General features: G+C 50.6%; 1 protein-coding gene across 1 annotated transcript in view; it reads left to right on the top strand.

Moving 5' to 3' along the window:
• Nucleotides 1–17,752, top strand: part of LOC149857375 (purine nucleoside phosphorylase-like) — a 54,413-nt gene that overhangs the window by 24,575 nt on the left and 12,086 nt on the right. Inside the window, exons 3-4 of the mRNA XM_090063942.1 lie at nucleotides 1,093–1,262; nucleotides 2,093–2,196. Of these exons, the coding sequence (XP_089920068.1) occupies nucleotides 1,093–1,262; nucleotides 2,093–2,196 (274 nt within the window). The remainder of the gene's footprint in view (nucleotides 1–1,092; nucleotides 1,263–2,092; nucleotides 2,197–17,752) is intronic.

Here is a 17,752-nt window from a genome sequence, read left to right as displayed (position 1 = left end):
TCTCCCAGTTGAAACTAGAAGCATACAAGCATTCGTTCCATTTCTTCCAGAGTAAATATGCCCTCTCCAGGAGAAAGATTTTCCAGGTTGACACCTATGATTTCCCTTGTGAGAGAAACTCTTACAAGAATGAACAACTGTACATTCCCCTAGGGTGCTTTTTGCTTTTCTCTCATATTTCTCTAAGAAATAGGTAACTGAGAAGGATGAAGCTATATAATGCTCATATATATCATGGGGTTAGCTGGCATTACAGTAGTAGCCACAGGGAGAAATAAGATCTTTTGCTGACAGTTCAAGGTCTGGAAGCCAGGACTCCTGTGTTCTAGTTTTAGTTTGGCTCCTGATTTATACTAGCTTAGGTCTTTCACAGAAGGCTAAATTGTGGGTATACATTACTGTCCACACAACAGAAGATAGGAAGTGAGAAGGTCTTGCACAATCATCCCAGCTTCTGAAGACATTGTGCATAAGGTAGCCATAATAAGTCTAATTTTCAAAAGGGCCAGGTACCCACAAATTTGGTTGGAGTCATCAACTGAGAGCACGCAACAGCTATGAAGATCAGACACATCTTTAAAAGCCCTTCAGACACACCCAAGCATAGAGAAAGGGCATCATCCGTACCCCTTAATAGAAGGATGTCTATAGACAAAGCCTCTTATCCACAGTTTTTAACATAATACGTTAGGCATTAACATGCAACTGAACACCATTTGGAATTTCTCAGACTGATATATTTACACATCAACAGCAACCCAAAAGCCCAAAGCACTTTGCAAACATGAATGAATTAAGCCTCATAACACCTCTGTGATACAGATATCATTATGTCCTTTTTCCATATGGTGCACCTGGTACTTAGAAGTCAAGTGATTTGCTCAAGGCCACTGAACAAGGCAGGGGCAGAGCCAGAAATAGAATAGAGGTATGGCATGGTAGCTGAAGGGAGGCAACTAATAGGAACAGAACTCTAGTGTTGTTCTGGTCCTGACTGAAGGCAAATCTCCTTTTGCAAGCCCTCGGGGAGTGTACAGGCTAAGATTTATCCCAGTCGTTGAGCTGATAAACTGTCATTGACTTCTTCTACAGAAATCAGTATGAGCTATATAAGGAAACAGCTGATTGGCTACTAGCTCATACTACTCAACGTCCAAAGATCGCCATCATCTGTGGTTCAGGATTGGGAGCTTTGGCGGACACTCTACATAACAAGACTGTCTTTCCATATGAGGACATCCCTTACTTCCCACAGAGCACAGGTTAGCATTACCCAACTGGTTATTGGTAGTAACTCAGTTATATCCATCAACAGCATGCATCAAAGCATAAAATCATCTCTGTATACTAGTCTTTACATCAAACAAGATATCATCAAGTGTCTATCACCTCCTTGTTCTTCTCCTGACTTGGCATCCTGTCCTAAACTATCCATCAACAATTAAATACATCCTCAAGTCCACATTCTATCTGTAGTTTGTATACCATTAACATAGACCTTAACCCTGTGTCATCAGTACCAAAAGCTAAATCATATGTCAACAATTGTGTCCACCACCTTAAACAAATTATATTCATAAACAAACAGAAAGGCCTTACTGGTTGACTCAGAAAATTGGGAATATAAGAGCATTTCATCAATTCAAATTTAGTCTTGGTTTTAGTCACCATGAGTTTTTACCATGTTGCTAGTTCTTTGCTGTTTTGTGCGAAAACATTTGTTCTCAGCCCAGTTGCTAATGGGCAAGTGCCAGCATCACAAAAACTATTGTAATTTGCATTGGCTGGCTCTCTTATTGGCTATGAGGCCAAAGGGTGAATGACCCATGAAGACAGAATTTGCTGTTGTTACTTCAAGGCCAGAAGTTAACAACCTGAAGAAGATTCCAGTTGCTAGGCACATAGATGGAAGGGAGAGAGCATGGGGGAAAACAGGACATTTATTTAAGGTCCCTGAATATAAATGCACAAATCTAACTACAGGCCCCTGTCTTTTCACTGCAAGGTTCTGCTCTACTGTATAATCACCAGGCATTGTAACTTTCTGAAACCAAGAATCTTGATGCAAGTAATGCTTTGTTAATTGTTTCAGTACCAGGACACGCTGGCAGACTGGTGTTTGGGGACCTGAGTGGAAAGCCTTGTGTATGCATGCAAGGACGCTTCCACTTTTATGAAGGATATGCCATCAGCACGGTGTGTATTCAATAGGCACAACATTCTGCTGGGAAGGGGAGGCAGGACATTTCCACAGAAGTGGTTGATTTCTGGAGCCTATAAGGCAGAATTCTGCTACCCTTTGTGTGTCCCAATGCCAATTTTCTAGCTGCAGAAGTGGTGTTTTTGGCACTTATGCAGGTTCTGATTCTGTTACCTCTGTAGTGTGGATACATAAACATCCACAGAGCTACTAGTCTATGTGCTGACCAGGCAGGTACACAGGTGCATATGTAGGTCACAAAATTCTGCATGGCCAAAGCTCATGACCTAGTGTTAGATGGCAGAAGGTGTTTTAGCCCCAGTAGCTGACTTGTTAGGCCATTCACTCAGGAAGTTTGTTCTAGTCTGTTTCATCCAGTGGCAAAGCTGGGTCTTAGGGGTGGTTGATGTGGGCAACCTCCTAGGGCACCATGGTCAGGGGGTGCCAAAACATACACACACACGGCCAGGCAGGGTGGTGGGAGGAGCTCTGGCAGCTACATGCAGGTAAGCCTATAGCAGGTGGTTGGAGGGCCAGGGCTTGGGGACTGTATAGGATGTTGTGAGGAGTTAAGAGGTTGGGCATGCCTGTATGTTTGTGTGGCAGGGGTGTCTAGAGGGGATAGCTGTATAGAAGTGCCTGCTGGTGCTGGGGAAAGGTGTCCAGGCACTGGGGCTGCAGCTGTAGCAGGGCAAGGGGGTGTGGGGAGGCACCTGCCCCTCCAATGAGAGAAGGGGACAGCATGGGCAACTGGAGCTGCCTTAGTAAGGGGGCCACGTGCCCCCAACAGCAACCAGTCAGCAACCAGGGGGACGATCTCACTGACTGGAGGGGGCCCACGACTGATCGCAAGACGGCCGCGGCCACTTCCACAAGTGGCCGCGGCCACTTCTGGGAGAGCCATGGCGCTCCACTCCCTGGCCAGTGCTTGCAGGGGGGGCACTGGCGCTCCCCCTTCCCCCACCCATTGCCTAAGCAGCAAGTGTGGCCGGTCAGAGGGTGGACTAGCGCTCTCAGGGGGTGCACCCCCTACGCATTGCCACTGGGTGGCAGGGAGGCCCTTTAGGGGCAGCAGGGAGCTGTGTGGCTGAACCATTGGTAGGAGCAGGGTGGCTGGGAGATGCTGCCTTGGGGAGGAGCATGGCCAAGCTACCTGGCACTGCACAGGAGCCCCCAATCCAGGGCACTGTCAGGGTTTTGGGGCTGTAGCTTGAAGTGAAGAGTACCAAGGGGGGCGGGTGACTGTGGGTCGGGAGTGAGCGGAATTGGCAGGGACAAGGGCTGTGGGTTGGGAGTGAGGAGCACCAGCATGGCCCAGGGGAATGGGGGACTATGGGTTGGGAGTGAGGGGCACTGGCGGGACCAAGGGGCTATGGGTCAGGAGTAAAGGGCAACAGCATGGCCCGAGGGCAGGGCAGGGGGACTGTGGGTTGGGATGAGCGGCACTGGCAGGGCCTGGGAGCTGTGGGTCGGGAGTGAGGAGCACTGGCAGGGCTCAGGGAGGCTGTGGCTTGGAAGTGAGAGGCAATGGCATTTGGGCAGGGGCAGGGAGCCAGCATATCAGGGTTGCACATCATCACAGAGCACTAGGGCTGTGTGAAGCTTCAATCCCTGTTTTGATTCGGTGGAGATTAGGCTCAATTTGGTGGCCAAATCTCCAAATCAAACCAAAGGACCCTTTAACCTTTGTGAATTGAACCGGAACCCTCCAAATCAATTCAGAGAAATTCAGAAAGATTCTGATTCAGACATAGACACAACCTTAAAATGTTTTTTCTACATACCTCTAGGTAGCAGGTGGCTCATGAACACTGTGATGCTGGGGTGCATGGAGTGTCCCACAGAAGTGTGGAGGGCTTCCCAGTGCGCTTGGCAGCAGACCCGGAAGTGGACCAGAAGCAGTTCCAGTTCACTTCCAGGTCTGCTGGGGAACATGCAGGAGGGCCCCCCCCCCCCATGTCCCCCCAGCTCAGCGACTGATGCCTGCTGGGCCAGGGGGGCACCTGGGGTCCACCCATGGCTGATTTCCAAGCCAGGGGGGTGCAGGGGGTGGGCCCTGCACACACTCCCCAGTGGACCCAGAAGTGGACCCAAAGTACTTCCGGTCCACTTCTGAGTTTGCTGCCAAGCACATGGTAGGGTGCCCCTGTGGGATGCTTCATCTCCCCCAGCATTGCAGCATTCACGAGCCACACCTGGTACCACGAGGTATGTAGAAAGAACATTTAAAGCTATGTTTGTGTCTGAATCACTGATTTTCCGAATTAGCATCGAATCTTCAGATTCAGATTCAGCCAAATTGAATCAGGGACAGTGACCCAAATCAACGAATCGAATCACTGTCCCCAGTTCAAGCCAAATCTGAATGGAATAAGGCCCATTTTGCACACGCCTATAAAGCACCAGGAGGAACAACTACAGCTGGATCTGCATCCTGGTGAGTGAAGGGGACAGGGGGAGCTCTGATTTTCCATGATAAAACACCCAAAATCAAACACCAAGATATATAGGTATTTAGAATGTATTTTCTTATAATGATTGAGGCACTGGTAGGCTTCCAAATTGCTTTATATATCAATAAAACATTGTGTTAAATTGATACCTATATGTAGGGTGGTGTTTGATTTTAATGGCAGAAAAACATGGATTTGTTGTTCTTAATTAGTGAATTTGGGGGTGGGGGTTTAACAGAATTTGCAGTTTTTAAATAGAGAGAACCAGGATCCCTGGCGATCATGCAAAGCCACATAGAAGAAAACATGTTAAGGGGTGTGTGACTCAGCAATATGCAAGTTGCTCTAGAAGGCAGCAGGTGCTAGGTTCAAGTCTGGACTTGCTCACAGTGGGGCAGAAACTTTTCTGTTTTTCCTCCATTCATTTTATGCAATTAATATTAAATACAAAGTGGGGAGACATAGTTTGAGAAGGAAGGTTAGAGAATGCCTAGTTTAACCTGTGGCTCAGAGAGATACAATTCCAAACTTGAGAGCAAAGCCTAAAACCTGGGTCTCATGCTACCTGTGCAAGTGCCCAAACCACTCAACTGTCATAGCTAAAAGACAAGAAGGTTCTCCCTCCACTTCTCCCCACCTCCCCTCCCAGCCCCATGCCCCTGGACTTATGCTCAGGTACACACAGGCTAGGGACAGAAGTTACACATAAACTGGTTTAAGTGATCAGAAACTGTTTTAAACCTGTAATAGACAGAAGCTCAGTGCACACAAACCAGTTTCAAAATGGCTGAAACTGGTTGAAGATAAACCTGGTTGAATGGAGTATCAGACTTAACTGATTTGAGTCAAACCAGTTTATGAAACTTCTGTCCCAGATCCCTTCCTGGTTCAAGTTAAATCAGAGTTCCCCAGGCCCTGGGCTGGGCTATGCTGTCTGCTCCAGAGAACAGGGATGGCCCTGCCCCTCTGCTCCCTAGCTAGAGCAGTGAGGGTTGGCTGACAAGGGGGATGGGGGGGGGGGGACAGGCAAGCCAAGCTGAGGATGCAGCCCAATCTATAGGGGGGACTGCCCGCCCCCTCACCCCCACCACCAGACAAATGGTGGCTGGTGTCTGGGGTCAGGGAGGGGGGTTAAATGCCCCTCCCCCCTGAACTTACTTCTGGCTGCAACTACAAATCCCAAAGCCATCTGCAAGCAGGAAAAGGAAGTGATGAGCAACCCTGCAGAGTGCCAGTGCTGTAATTTTGGACTGCAAATCCCAGAGACCTTGGGGGCAGCAGGAAGAAGCAGCAGCCTGTGCTGGCTATGTGCCAGAGAGGCTTGCTTTAGCACCCCCTGTCTTCTGGCCTAAGCCACTGCAGGCATGTGGCTACATTTCCTGAATCAAAGGTAAATGTCATTTCTGTTTGGATTTTAAAAGGTGCAGCTTGGACTAACCTGCAAAGGCTGAATTGATTCAGCCTCAGGCTTTTTGACTGTCTGTACTTAGCCACATATATAGTACAGCTTGCTACACATTCTCAGTAGATGGCTGGCTATGTATTCAGCTATAGTGCATGGGTAATAGAACCACAAATTAATTATTTGTGCAAAAAATGCTACTTACATGGCTAGAAAACTGCCTTTGGGGTTCATAATGGGTAATGGAATTCTGCCATGATGTCTAGCTGCAGGATATGAAATGTTTGCAAGGAGCAAATTTTGTTTAAGATTTTACATGTCTTTTAATGAAAGGCACAGGAGTCTTTAAACTAAAGACTGGGGACTTCCTGTTTTGCTTTTGCCATGTCGATCAGTAAGATACCAAAGGTTGAGAACCACTGCTATAGATGGCTTTTAGTCAGTGCGATTTAAAACAAGAAATTTCATTTTAAATTACCTGTTTGAATCTTATTTTGCATGTATACAATTTAGTAATTTATACATATAATTTATCCTATATCTGAACTTAAGCAGTAATGTGGCTTAACATACATTTATTCAGATTCTTTACTTCTTACATGTTTATTAGTGTGAGGGAGTGGGGCCTAGGAGTGGCTGTGAACTCCCTAGCGCCCCCTACCACCATGTTAGGGTGGACTGGGCACCCTCGAATCCTCACCTGCCTGGCGCCCCCTCGGGCTGGGCTCCTATCTTCCAGCCCGCTCCCTGAGCCCTGGGCCTGTCTCACCGGCGTCCGGCTATTGCCGGCGCCCCTGGGCCTGGCTCAGCACTACGCCCCCTGTGGCCAGCACCACGCCCCCTGTGGCCAGCACCCATGGGCCTGGCTCGCTACCGCCGCCCTAATGCCAGCACCCTTGCCGGCATTCCTTGCCTGCTCTCTCTCTCTCTCCCCCCTTCTCTGCCCCACTCTGGGGCCTTGCCCTCTCTGGGGTTGACACCACACACCTCACGCTCTCTCTTGGCCCGCTCTGGGGCCTTGCCCTCTCTGGCATGAACAATAGCGCCCCTCTGGCACTGTGCCCTAGCTGGGCACCAGGAACCCCCAGGCTGCTGGGGAGCTCCCCTGAGGCCTCCTTGCTCCCCTATAGCCTCACCCGGTCCTCCGGATTAACTGTAACAAACTCAACCCCGATGGCTGCAACCCAAACAATAGAGCATCCTGCTCATAATAAACTCCAAGCCCGTCTGGGGCTTGTAACCCTGCCTCACTTTAGAGTCTCATGGTTCCCCGCATCATCGCAGCGCATCAGCCCAACACGGCCGCAACCACTGACTCCGACCGCTCAGCTCAGCCGCAGAGCTCCCACTCCTACGGCAGCCAGGGGAGAACTGCTACGCAGGCTCCGGCCTAAGCTGTTTATAAAGGCCCAGCCCTGCCCCCTTCTAGCCACCTGACCTGCCTGGTCACCCTGGTAACCGGCACCTGAGCTGCCCAGGTGATTGGCAGCTCTGCCAATCACACTCACAGTCACGGGGCACTTACTGACTTCCTGACATACACCCCCCCCCAAGCTCCCAACTCATCAGGGAGGGGCTCTTAAGCCTCTCTGCAAGATGTTCTATTGTTGGGGACGTTCCCATGGGGCTTCCTCCTCTAAAGCTCCCAGCAGCATCTAATTTGGGTGGCGGAGGTATTAAGGCACCCCCAACTTGCCTTTTCCCCAAGGGTGCATCACGTAGGATTTACTGGGGTTTACCCGCCACAGGCAGCCCCCCCACATTAGCAGCCCTCGGTAAATCCCCTACCTCATCTGCTGCTCTTCGGCTCGCTGTCCGGGAATCTCCATTCTCTAGCCCCCTTCCTGGTTCCTTCCGGCCTGATGTTTCGTCGGGCTGCTCGGCTCTCCTGCTGTGCCTGGGCATCCTGGAGTTTTCTCCAAATCTCCCACTGGCACCTTTGTGCCTTTTGGGCTTCCTCCTTTTTCCAGAATTCAACCTTACCCCAGCCTGTGTGTCTTCCTCCCGGGCCCTTATAAATTTGTACCCAAGCCACTTTCCCCACTTTCCTTTCTATGAGGTGCCCGAGTGTCCTCCACGTGACCTGTTGGGGTATCCCGGCCATATGCAAGTAGGGCCTCTTCTCCGGCACTGGTCTACACCCCGCTGGGTGTCTGTCACTCTTCCCTCCCTGTACTTGTGCTCCCTTTTCTTTTTGGGGGGGCCTGGCTCCTTTGGCTCTAATTCTGGTCTTGCGCTCGCCTTGTTGGTTAAAGGGAGTCCCCTTGTGCACAGAGCCTGTCTGGCCCCCTGACCATTTTTCCTAATTGCTGCTCTAACTGAGCTAGGCCCTGCAGGTGGAGTCTTGCCACCGGGCCTACTTCGACTCCCAACATTCAAAGAGGTCCACCTGGATCTCCTTATGCAAAGCGTCCAGCCCCCTGTCTAAGGGGTCCCCATCCTGGACCGGCCCTCCTGACTGTCCTGGTTCACTGTCATCCCCAGAATAGTCCTGATCTTCCATTCTGGGAGATTTCCCCTTCACTGACCCCTGGGTCCGTGCTGACTGGAGCTCCTCACCTTGGGCTCTACTTCGTTTCAAGACCTCAATGAGGGCATCTCTTTCCTGCAACTGCCTTTCCACAGCCTCAAGCTCTTCCTCGAGGCTGTCCGATCTCCTGGGGGTCTGCACTCCCCGATCCATCAGGTCTTTCCCCTTTGTCTCTTCCACTTGCTGGACCTGCACAAATTCCCCAGTAATTTGGCTGCCTACCTCAGAAGACTGCCGTTGGTCACCCTGGTATGGCTGTAACCCTTGCAGCCCCTCCTTCAGGGTTTGCAACTCTTGTAGCAGCTGCCCCTGTTCTGCTAGGAGGCCTGTTTCCCTACTCCGACTCTCCATGAGGAGGGCCTCCAGCGTTAGAACCACGGAGGGAGCAGGTTCAATCTCTAGACTACCTGAGCTTTCTAACGTTTGTGCTGCTCGGTCCCTCTGGTTTTTCCCTGCCTCTGGGAACTGCGGAGTTTCCCAGAACGTCTGGCTGCCAGTCTCAGACAACTCCCGTTCATCCTTCTCCAGCCTCTGCAACTCCTTCCACAGAGCTTGTAGTTGCTGTTGCCCTCTCTCTGTCATAAGGGATGTTACCTTAACCTGGCTCTCCGCTAGGAGAGTCTCTAGTGCTGCCGTTTGTTCCTTGAGATGGTCTCTTTCTATCTGCAGACCCTGCACTTGTTCTCCTAGCTCCTCAGCCTGCTGGACCCTCTGGGCTTCCCCCAGCCTCTGCAGTTGTTCTCTCTCTATCCCAGCTATCCTTTAGGAGAACCTCTAGGTACTGGACCCGTTCCTGTACCTGATTGTTTTCCGCCTCCAGAGTCTGCATCCAGGCTCTTAATTTCTCACCCTCCTCCTGTAGCTGCTCCTGATTTTCCCTAAGGCTTACCTCCTTTGCCTGACTCTCAGCCAGGAGTGTTTTAAACCTCTGAGCCTGCTCCTCTGCGCAGGTCTGGCCGGACTCTAGGGCTCGCAGTTGCTGCTGCAGCTGTTCTTGCTCTGCCATAAGGGCTCTTATCTTACCCTGACTCTCTATTAGGAGAGTCTCCTGTATTTGGGCCTGATCTTCAAGACGGTCCCTTACTGTCTGCAGACTCTGTACTTGCCCCTTCAGCTCGTCATTCTCCTTCAATAACCCCTGGATTCGTAGGGGCTGAAGGTTTCCTAGTTGAGCCCCAGCTCGCCTCAGAGCCTCGATAAGGGCTTGCCTTTCCTGGAGCTCCTCCTGGACACCCCATAGGTAGCCCTGTAGCTGCTCCTCCACAGCCTCCAGCTCTTTCTCCAGGCGGCCCGAGCTCTCCCAGATTTGCACTCCCTGCTCTATGAGGCCCTTCTCCTTTTGTCCCTTCTCCACGACAGCCTTCACTTTTTCATACTGTTCCTCCCAGAACTTTCTGGACTCCTCGAGTTGAACATGGTTCCGGGTGATCTCCTCCTGGAACTGCTCTACCGTGTGCTCAGGCCTCATGCTTCTCTCCCGCCAACTCTCCAGCTCCTCATGGAGGACCTGGATCTGCTCCTCAAGGGCCCGGTTCTCCCTCCCTATGGTTGTTATGAGGTCCCGGGACACATCCAACTTTAACTGTAACTGCCCTTTCTCCTTTACCGGGGCTTTGCCGGCCCCAAGGGCCTGGTTCCTCCAGCGCCCCACTTCTGCCTGCATCACACTGAACTGGTATTCTCGCTCTTGACTCTTTTTCCTTTCGAGAGCTATTCCTTGCTCCACTCTTTGCGCCCTCTCCGCCTCCTCCGCTAGGAAGCGTCTAATTTCTTTTGCCACACTCTTTTTGCCAGGCGACCATTGTCGCTCCAGGGCGGCGGATCTTGCCTCCACACTTTCCCTCCAGATATTCGCCACTTTTAACTCTTGGCTGAGCTGGACCAATTGCTCTTCCAGCTCTCCAAGCCTTAGCCTGGAAGACCTCGTGTGCAGACTTTCTCCAAGCCCCTTTAGGGCTAAATCCTCACCAGCTTTCTGCATTTTCATTACGGACTCACCCTTACCGCAGCAGGCTGCGTAATGGGTATCCATGACCCCAACCACATCCATTCTGCCCTAATCTCCTGGGTTCGCTTTCCCCGTCTGGGTTCACGGGTTCTACCCCCGTGCACGGCCAACTTCCCAGCCAATGCACCAGTTGTGAGGGAGTGGGGCCTAGGAGCGGCCGTGAACTCCCTAGCGCCCCCTACCGCCACGTTAGGGTGGACTAGGCACCCTCAAATCCTCGCCCGCCACAACTTTGATGACAAATAAGTTGTATGGGAGGCTACCTCCGTTCCCCTAGTTAACAGTACCAATGTTCCTGCCCCTGTTCCAAAATGGGGTATCTCTATGCGCCCCGCCTTAAGGGCTATGCGTGCCTCCAACCTCCCCTTCAGCACACCCCAAGCCTTGCAGCTGTTCCGTGGGACGTTGTACGGTCCCTCGCCCCTCTGGTGCCCTCTCTCTCTCGGGCACCCTGGGCTTCTCGCCCGCCTGGCGCCCCCTCGGGCTGGGCTCCTATCTTCCAGCCCGCTCCCTGAGCCCTAGGCCTATCTCGCCGGCGTCCGGCTATTGCCAGCGCCCCTGGGCTTGGCTCAGTACTACGCCCCCTGTGGCCGGCACCCTTGGGCCTGGCTCACTACCGTCGCCCTAATGCCGGCGTTCCTCGCCTGCTCTCTCTCTCTCTCTCCTTCTCTGCCCTGCTCTGGGGCCTTGCCCTCTCTGGGGCCAACACCACGCGCCTCGCGCTCTCTTGGCCCGCTCTGGGACCTTGCCCTCTCTGGCTCAAACAATAGTGCCCCTCTGACACTGGGCCGCCATTGCCCCCACTGGGCAAACGCCACCCATATGGGCTGGGGTCTCTGACCCCTCTTGCCGCGCCTCACCGGCGCAAACCACGCCACTCTGGCACCAACAATAGTGCCCCTTTGGCACTGTGCCCTAGCTAGGCACCAGGAACCCCCAGGGTGCTGGGGAGCTCCCCTGAGGCCTCCTCACCCCCCTACAGCCTCTCCCAGGCCTCTGGATTAACTGTAACAAACTCAAGCCCAATGGCTGCAACCCAAACAATAGAGCGTCCTGCTCATAATAAACTCCAAGCCCGTCTGGGGCTTGTAACCCTGCCTCATTTTAGAGTCTCGTGGTTCCCCACATCATCACAGCACATCAGCTCAACACAGCCGCAACCACTGACTCTGGCCACTCCTGCAGCAGCCAGGGAAGAACTGCTATGCAGGCTCTGGCCTAAGCTGTTTATAAAGGCCCGGCCCTGCCCCCTTATAGCCACCTGACCTGCCTGGTTGCCCTGGTAACCGGCACCTGAGCTGCCCAGGTGATTGGCAGCTCTGCCAATCACACTCACAGTCACGGGGCACTTACGTGACTCCGTGACAATTAGGTTAGAAAATGATAAATGACACATTTCTTATTTACTGCATGATTACCTTTTATGCATGATTTGTGTCTATCTGCATTTGGATGGAAAGTAAAATCTAATTAAAAATGCACATTTTTAAATTATTTCTTTTTAATTACTTAAATACAGCTACTTTAAATATACTGGATGCATAAGAAAAAATAAGTTGATCAAAATGTTTTTTGCATTTAAAATTAGCTGATTTATTAAACAAAGGTAGAATTATCTGTAGTCAGTGAATTGAATAGTTTCTGATCACCATATCCTTCAAGATTTCAAAGGTAGTAGGTCTCATCTCCTCATAATTAGTTTTTATTTGTAGATTGGAAGAGGAAAACAAACATTCGTGCTTTTTCAGCTCCCAACTGATTTCTCAACTTTGAATTAATTAGTTACTGAATAGAACTATTTTAATAAATGGAATAAATAAAATATTCTCTTTACACCCACAGATCATTTTACTGCAGTTAACAGCTGGTTTATGATTTCAACAAATGGGGGTTCCAAGTGCTTAGCTGGTGATTTCCATCAGTACAGTGTTTTCACTTTTTTAAAATCTTTGGTAGCAAGCATTTAAAATGTAGTTTAATTTAAAATAATTCAGATCCCAATTGAGAGATCCCAATATCAGATGGAGACATCCTGCACCTGAGCTCAGGGGTTTGGCAGTGTTCAGTGGTGAGGTTCTTTACCCATGCTACCTTAGACCATGCCTCACAGTGCTGCAGCTGAGTGCCTGAGAGCTTCACCCATCCTGTGCCTTGACCAGGTTGTGGAGACAAGCCATAGCAGTAGCCAGGTCCTAGCACTGGCCTGCCTCAGAACCAAGCTGAGTCATTCTTGCCTGCCACCAGAAAGCATTGCAGACTACTGTAATAGACAATAATGAACAGACGTCTCAACATACATTGTCATAATTTATAACCTAATTTTAAGTATATTCATTTCTAAAATAAAAATATATTAAATTTAAGTAAATCTTATTTTTAACTTTTCATTTAAAGTCAGTTTTTATCCATGCTAGTATCATAGGTCCTCACAATTCACTCACAAATAAAAGGGATTCTTTAGCTCAAGGGCCTGAAGCAAAGGGATGTGTGTTCCAGCTCCCATCCCCAGTAGGCAACCCACATAGAGTGAACCTTAAAGACAACAATGAGGTTTTATGTAGGGGTGTGCGAAGCTTTGGTCCACAATTCAATTCAGAGAAGATTCAGCCTGATTCAGAGGCCAAATCACCAAATCCGAATCGGGAGAAGAAGAAAAAACTCCTAATCAATTCAGAAAAGATTCGGAGATTCAGAAGGCAGTCTTTCAGGGGAACAGAAACTGAGAAGAGGGAGGGGGAGCAGGGGGGGAAAGACAGACATCTCTAGCTGGCCAGTGACTGTGATCTTTCCCGGAATCCCCTTCCAATCACAGTGCTCTGCGGGAAGGACATAGAAGCAGCATATAAGCCTCTGTCTACAGGTTTTCTGTGCCTTTTGTGAGCTATTTCTGTCTGAACAGCAGTCTGAAGGGTATTGGACTGCCTTGGCTTCCTACCTAATCAGTCTCCTGCTACTTCCAGTTCTTGGAAAGGATTGGGTATAGCTTACTAACTAGAATCCCTCTACTTATCCCTATCCAATCCATTTCTTTCAATTTATATTTGTTCTTGGGGGCAGTTTTCAACACTTTTAAAAAGAAAGCTGTGTTTTCCCTGGCAGTGTGATCCATCGCTGTGCAGGGAAGCACATACATTACACACACTCACACACATACTTCATAGAAAAAGTCAGATATTATCAAACAGAACACAACACAGAAGTCAGGCAGTCATAGAAGAAGAAGAGATTATATATAGTTATTATTAGTTATAGTTACATACAGACTAAAGAAAACACAGAAGAAGAAGAATTAAGATAGAGATTCAAATTATTAAACACAACACAGAAGTCAGACACAGTCATACATCAGAGAAGAAGACAACATATATTATTAGTTAGTTACACAGATAGACACATTTTCCAGCACAGAAAAGATTAATATGAAGTGTGCTGGAAAGGCAGGTGCCAGGTCTTCTGGCAGGGGAAGGAGAGAGGCTAGAGAGGGTAGGGGAGAGCTAGAGCTGCAAGTTCCACCCCGCAAACATAGACGCATGGTCTTTCCTGGCAGCCATGAGTCTTCTGCTGCCAATGGCAGCAAGGAAGTGGGAGCAGTATCTGTCCCTGCACCTGCACCATCTCCCCTAATACCAAAAATAGGCACCGGCAGCAGAAGGACAGTCTCCTCCACCCCAATTTTATCTCCCAGTGTGAGCCTCCTATTGCCAGAGGAGGAGCTCCATCTAAAACCAGGGGACCTGAGCACCTTAGCTAAAGAAATTCTGAGGACCGAGGGGAAATCTGAGTTTGTGCTCCACATCCCTCAAAGTTCCCCTAGACCCAGGTCTGCTTGTTAGGAAGGCACCTCAGAGGAGGTTGTGGAGGCAAGTGGCTAAGCTGAGTCAGCTTCTCCTGTTGTGCCTCTGCCTGCTGAGGAGAGGAATAAGGCAGGATCCCCACCCTCAACCCAGAAGGGGTGGGGGAGTAGTGGAGTATGGAATCATTTTGAGGTAGGGGTGTACAAAGCGGGTCCAATTTGATTTGGATTCGGATTCAGCCCGAATCAGGGACAGTGATTTGATTCATTGATTTGGATCACTGTCCCCAGTTCGATTCAGCCAAATCCAAATCTGAAGATTCGATGCTGATTCAGAGAATCAGGGATTCTGACACAGACACACCTTTAAATGTTTTTTCTACATACCTCAAGGTATCAGCACAGCTTGTGAATGCTGCAATGCTGGGGCGTGTGGAGTATCCCACAGTAGTGTTTGGGGCCCCTCCACGTGCTCAACGGTGAACCCAGAAGTGGATCACAAGTACTTCTGGTCCACTTCCAGGTCTGCCAGGGAGTGCATGACGGTGCTTCCCCCCAGCCCCCACTGTTCCTCCCCAGTGGACCTGGAAATGGATCAGAAGTGCTTCTGGTCTACTTCCAAGTCTGCTGCCAAACACAGCAAGCCTGCTGGGAAGCTCCCCGCACTTCTGTGGGACACTCCATGTACCCCAGCATCTCAGTGTTGACAAGCTGCCTGCTACCTAGAGGTATGTAGAAAACACATTTAAAGCTGTGTCTATGTCTGAATCACTGCATCTTTCCAAATTTCTCGGAGGGTTCCGATTCAATTCGGATTTAGAGATTCGGCCACCAAACCGGGCCAAATCTCCACCGAATTGAATCAGGGACCAAAGTTTTGCACAGCCCTCCTGTATGCTAGCACTGCTGAAGGCAGATCAGCCAGGGCAAGGGGTGAAACACTTTACCACCATGGCAATGCTGCTGCATCTCAGGAGGCAGCACCCCCTTGCCCTCTTTCCTTTTCAGGCTGGCACCAGTGGGAGTGTGCCTAAAAGGAAGTCCCCCACTCATTCCAAAGCCCCCGTCCCCACAAAGCAGAGGCAGACCACCCTGGAGCAGTGGGGGAAAGCTGCAGACAAAGCGGGTGCATTGCAAGGGCAAGCGAGATCACCCAGAGCTCTGGGAAGATGCTTGCTCTGGATGGCCAGCCCTTCTCCTTAGCTGAGCAGCCCAGGTTCAGGCAGTTCATGGTGCTCGTTGCCCTATCCTACCAAGTGCTTGCACAAGCCACATTTAGCAGAACAGTGGTGCCCTCCCTGTATGAGGCATGCAGGGAGTACTTGAAGGAGGAGCTGCGCAAGCAGGGCCGCAGGTAGCCTTGCACTTCACCTGCGACGTCTGGAGCAGCTGGGGTGGAGATCACGCCTACCTCTCCTTCACAAGGCACTGGTGCAAATAGTCAGGCAATTGGTGGGCTCTCCTTCAAGCCAACATGATGGATGAGTGCCACACAGCAAAGGCCATGGTGGCCAAGAACCGCATGGTGCAGGGGTGGCTCGCTGCACAGGGAGACCTCACCCGCAAGTGCATGGTCACCATAGTGGGGCCAATATGGTCAAGGCCATCCGTGATGCATAACTTTGTTAGCATCCACTGTTTGGTACACAAGCTGCATCTTATAGTCAGGAATGCCTTGGAGGGAGATAGGGCTGCAAGTGCTCACGCCATCACTACCACCCAGCTCAAAATGCAGGAAGATGGTAGGCTACTTCCACCGCAGTACAAAGGGGGTTAAGATACTGCAGGAGAAACAGGCAGAGCTGAGCATCCTGCAGCACAAAATCATGCAGGATGTGGACACTCGGTGGAACTCCACATGCCTGATGCTGGCAGTCCTTAAGCCCTTCCTCAAGGCCACTGAAACTCTCAGTGCTGGTGATGCCCTCCTTAGCCAAGTGATCCTCATGGCAAGGGAACTTCAGAACCAAATGGAGAAGTTCCAGGGGATCAATGTTCCTGGCTGAGGCAAGCCACTGTCACCAGGTATGCAGGCACTGGTGAGGCTGAAGGAGGGCATCAGGAAATAGCTGGATCTGTTGTGGTCTAGTACGATCCACATGCTGGCAATCATATGCAACCCAAGGGTGAAAAAGAGCATGTGCACTGGCAGCACCAAAACCCTCAATCACTAGTCAACAGAGTTAGGGAGGCAAAAGGGCAGACGTGAGGGGATGTGGAAGAGGGGGATTCATTTTTCCATGCCAGGATTCCCAGCACCAGCCAGTCTCCTCCATGCCAGCTACTGCCATTTTGAACCAAGGGCATGGCTTCAGTGTTGGGGTCCAGATGCACCAGACTCCAGCCTTGGGTGGGTAGCACCAAGGCTTCGGTGGCTACCTATCTCACGGAAGACATGGAGCTGCTGCACTGTGACCCTTTGGCCTATTAGGCAACCCACACCCAGATGTGGCAGGATCTGGCCACAGTTGCCCGCAAACACCTGTCCTGTCCACCGACCAGTGTTTCAAGTGAGAGGGTGTTCAATATTGCTGGGGATGTTGTGACACCCCACCGCACCTCCTTGGATCCTGGTTTGCTGGAGCAGCTGGTGTTCTTCAAGGTGAACCTCCCACTGCTGGGGTTCCCCAAGCTGCAGACAGAGTGAGTGCCACCCTCCTCACTCCATCTGCACCTATTTCCATTTTATTTTTTTAAACCAGTTAATGCCCCGCTCTCAGAGCTGCAAAGAGAACTCACTGCATCACCAGCCGGCAGGGGAAGAACATGTCCCTGCTAAGCTTCTGTGCCAGGATGAACGTGGAGGTGTGAGCTAGGGCTATGGGGAAGGAGGAGGCCCCAGGTCCTGGGCATGACCACTAAACCTGCACTCTGCCAGGGTCAGGGAGGCCTGGTGGAACTGCTGGCAGCCCCAGGAAATGCCAGGATCAAGGATCCCCTTAGTGAAAAGCAAGTAGGACGTGCTATAACCTCCATACCCATCTCATTTTTGACAGGCCTGAGGCTTGTTGGTTGCAATGGAGTTGTGAGGCTCCAGGTGAGCTTAGCTTAGCTGCCTGGGATTCTAGCTTTCATGTTGAAAAACACTTTGTCAGGCTAAGGAAGCACCTGCAGTTGGTGTGTGTGTGTGCTGTTCCTGGATGGAAGGAATAGTAAAGAAGCCAGTGGCTGGCATGCAACAGAGGCAAGAAAGCCAGTCAGTGAAAATGGAAATGGGGGCATCAGGGTGTGAGAGAGACAGGCTGGGGTACAGGGGAAGGGGTATATAGCAGGTAAAAGTGCACAGGTACCTGGGAGTCAGATGTCCAGCAGGTTGTAGTGTCGTAAATCCAATGTCTATATTGAGTCCATGAATTTCAGTACCTA

This window comes from Crocodylus siamensis, chromosome 9, assembly GCF_052110815.1.
Source record: "Crocodylus siamensis isolate JL-2025a chromosome 9, ASM5211081v1, whole genome shotgun sequence".
Lineage (NCBI taxonomy): Eukaryota > Metazoa > Chordata > Crocodylia > Crocodylidae > Crocodylus > Crocodylus siamensis.
This window is presented reverse-complemented; position numbering and strand designations above follow the sequence as displayed.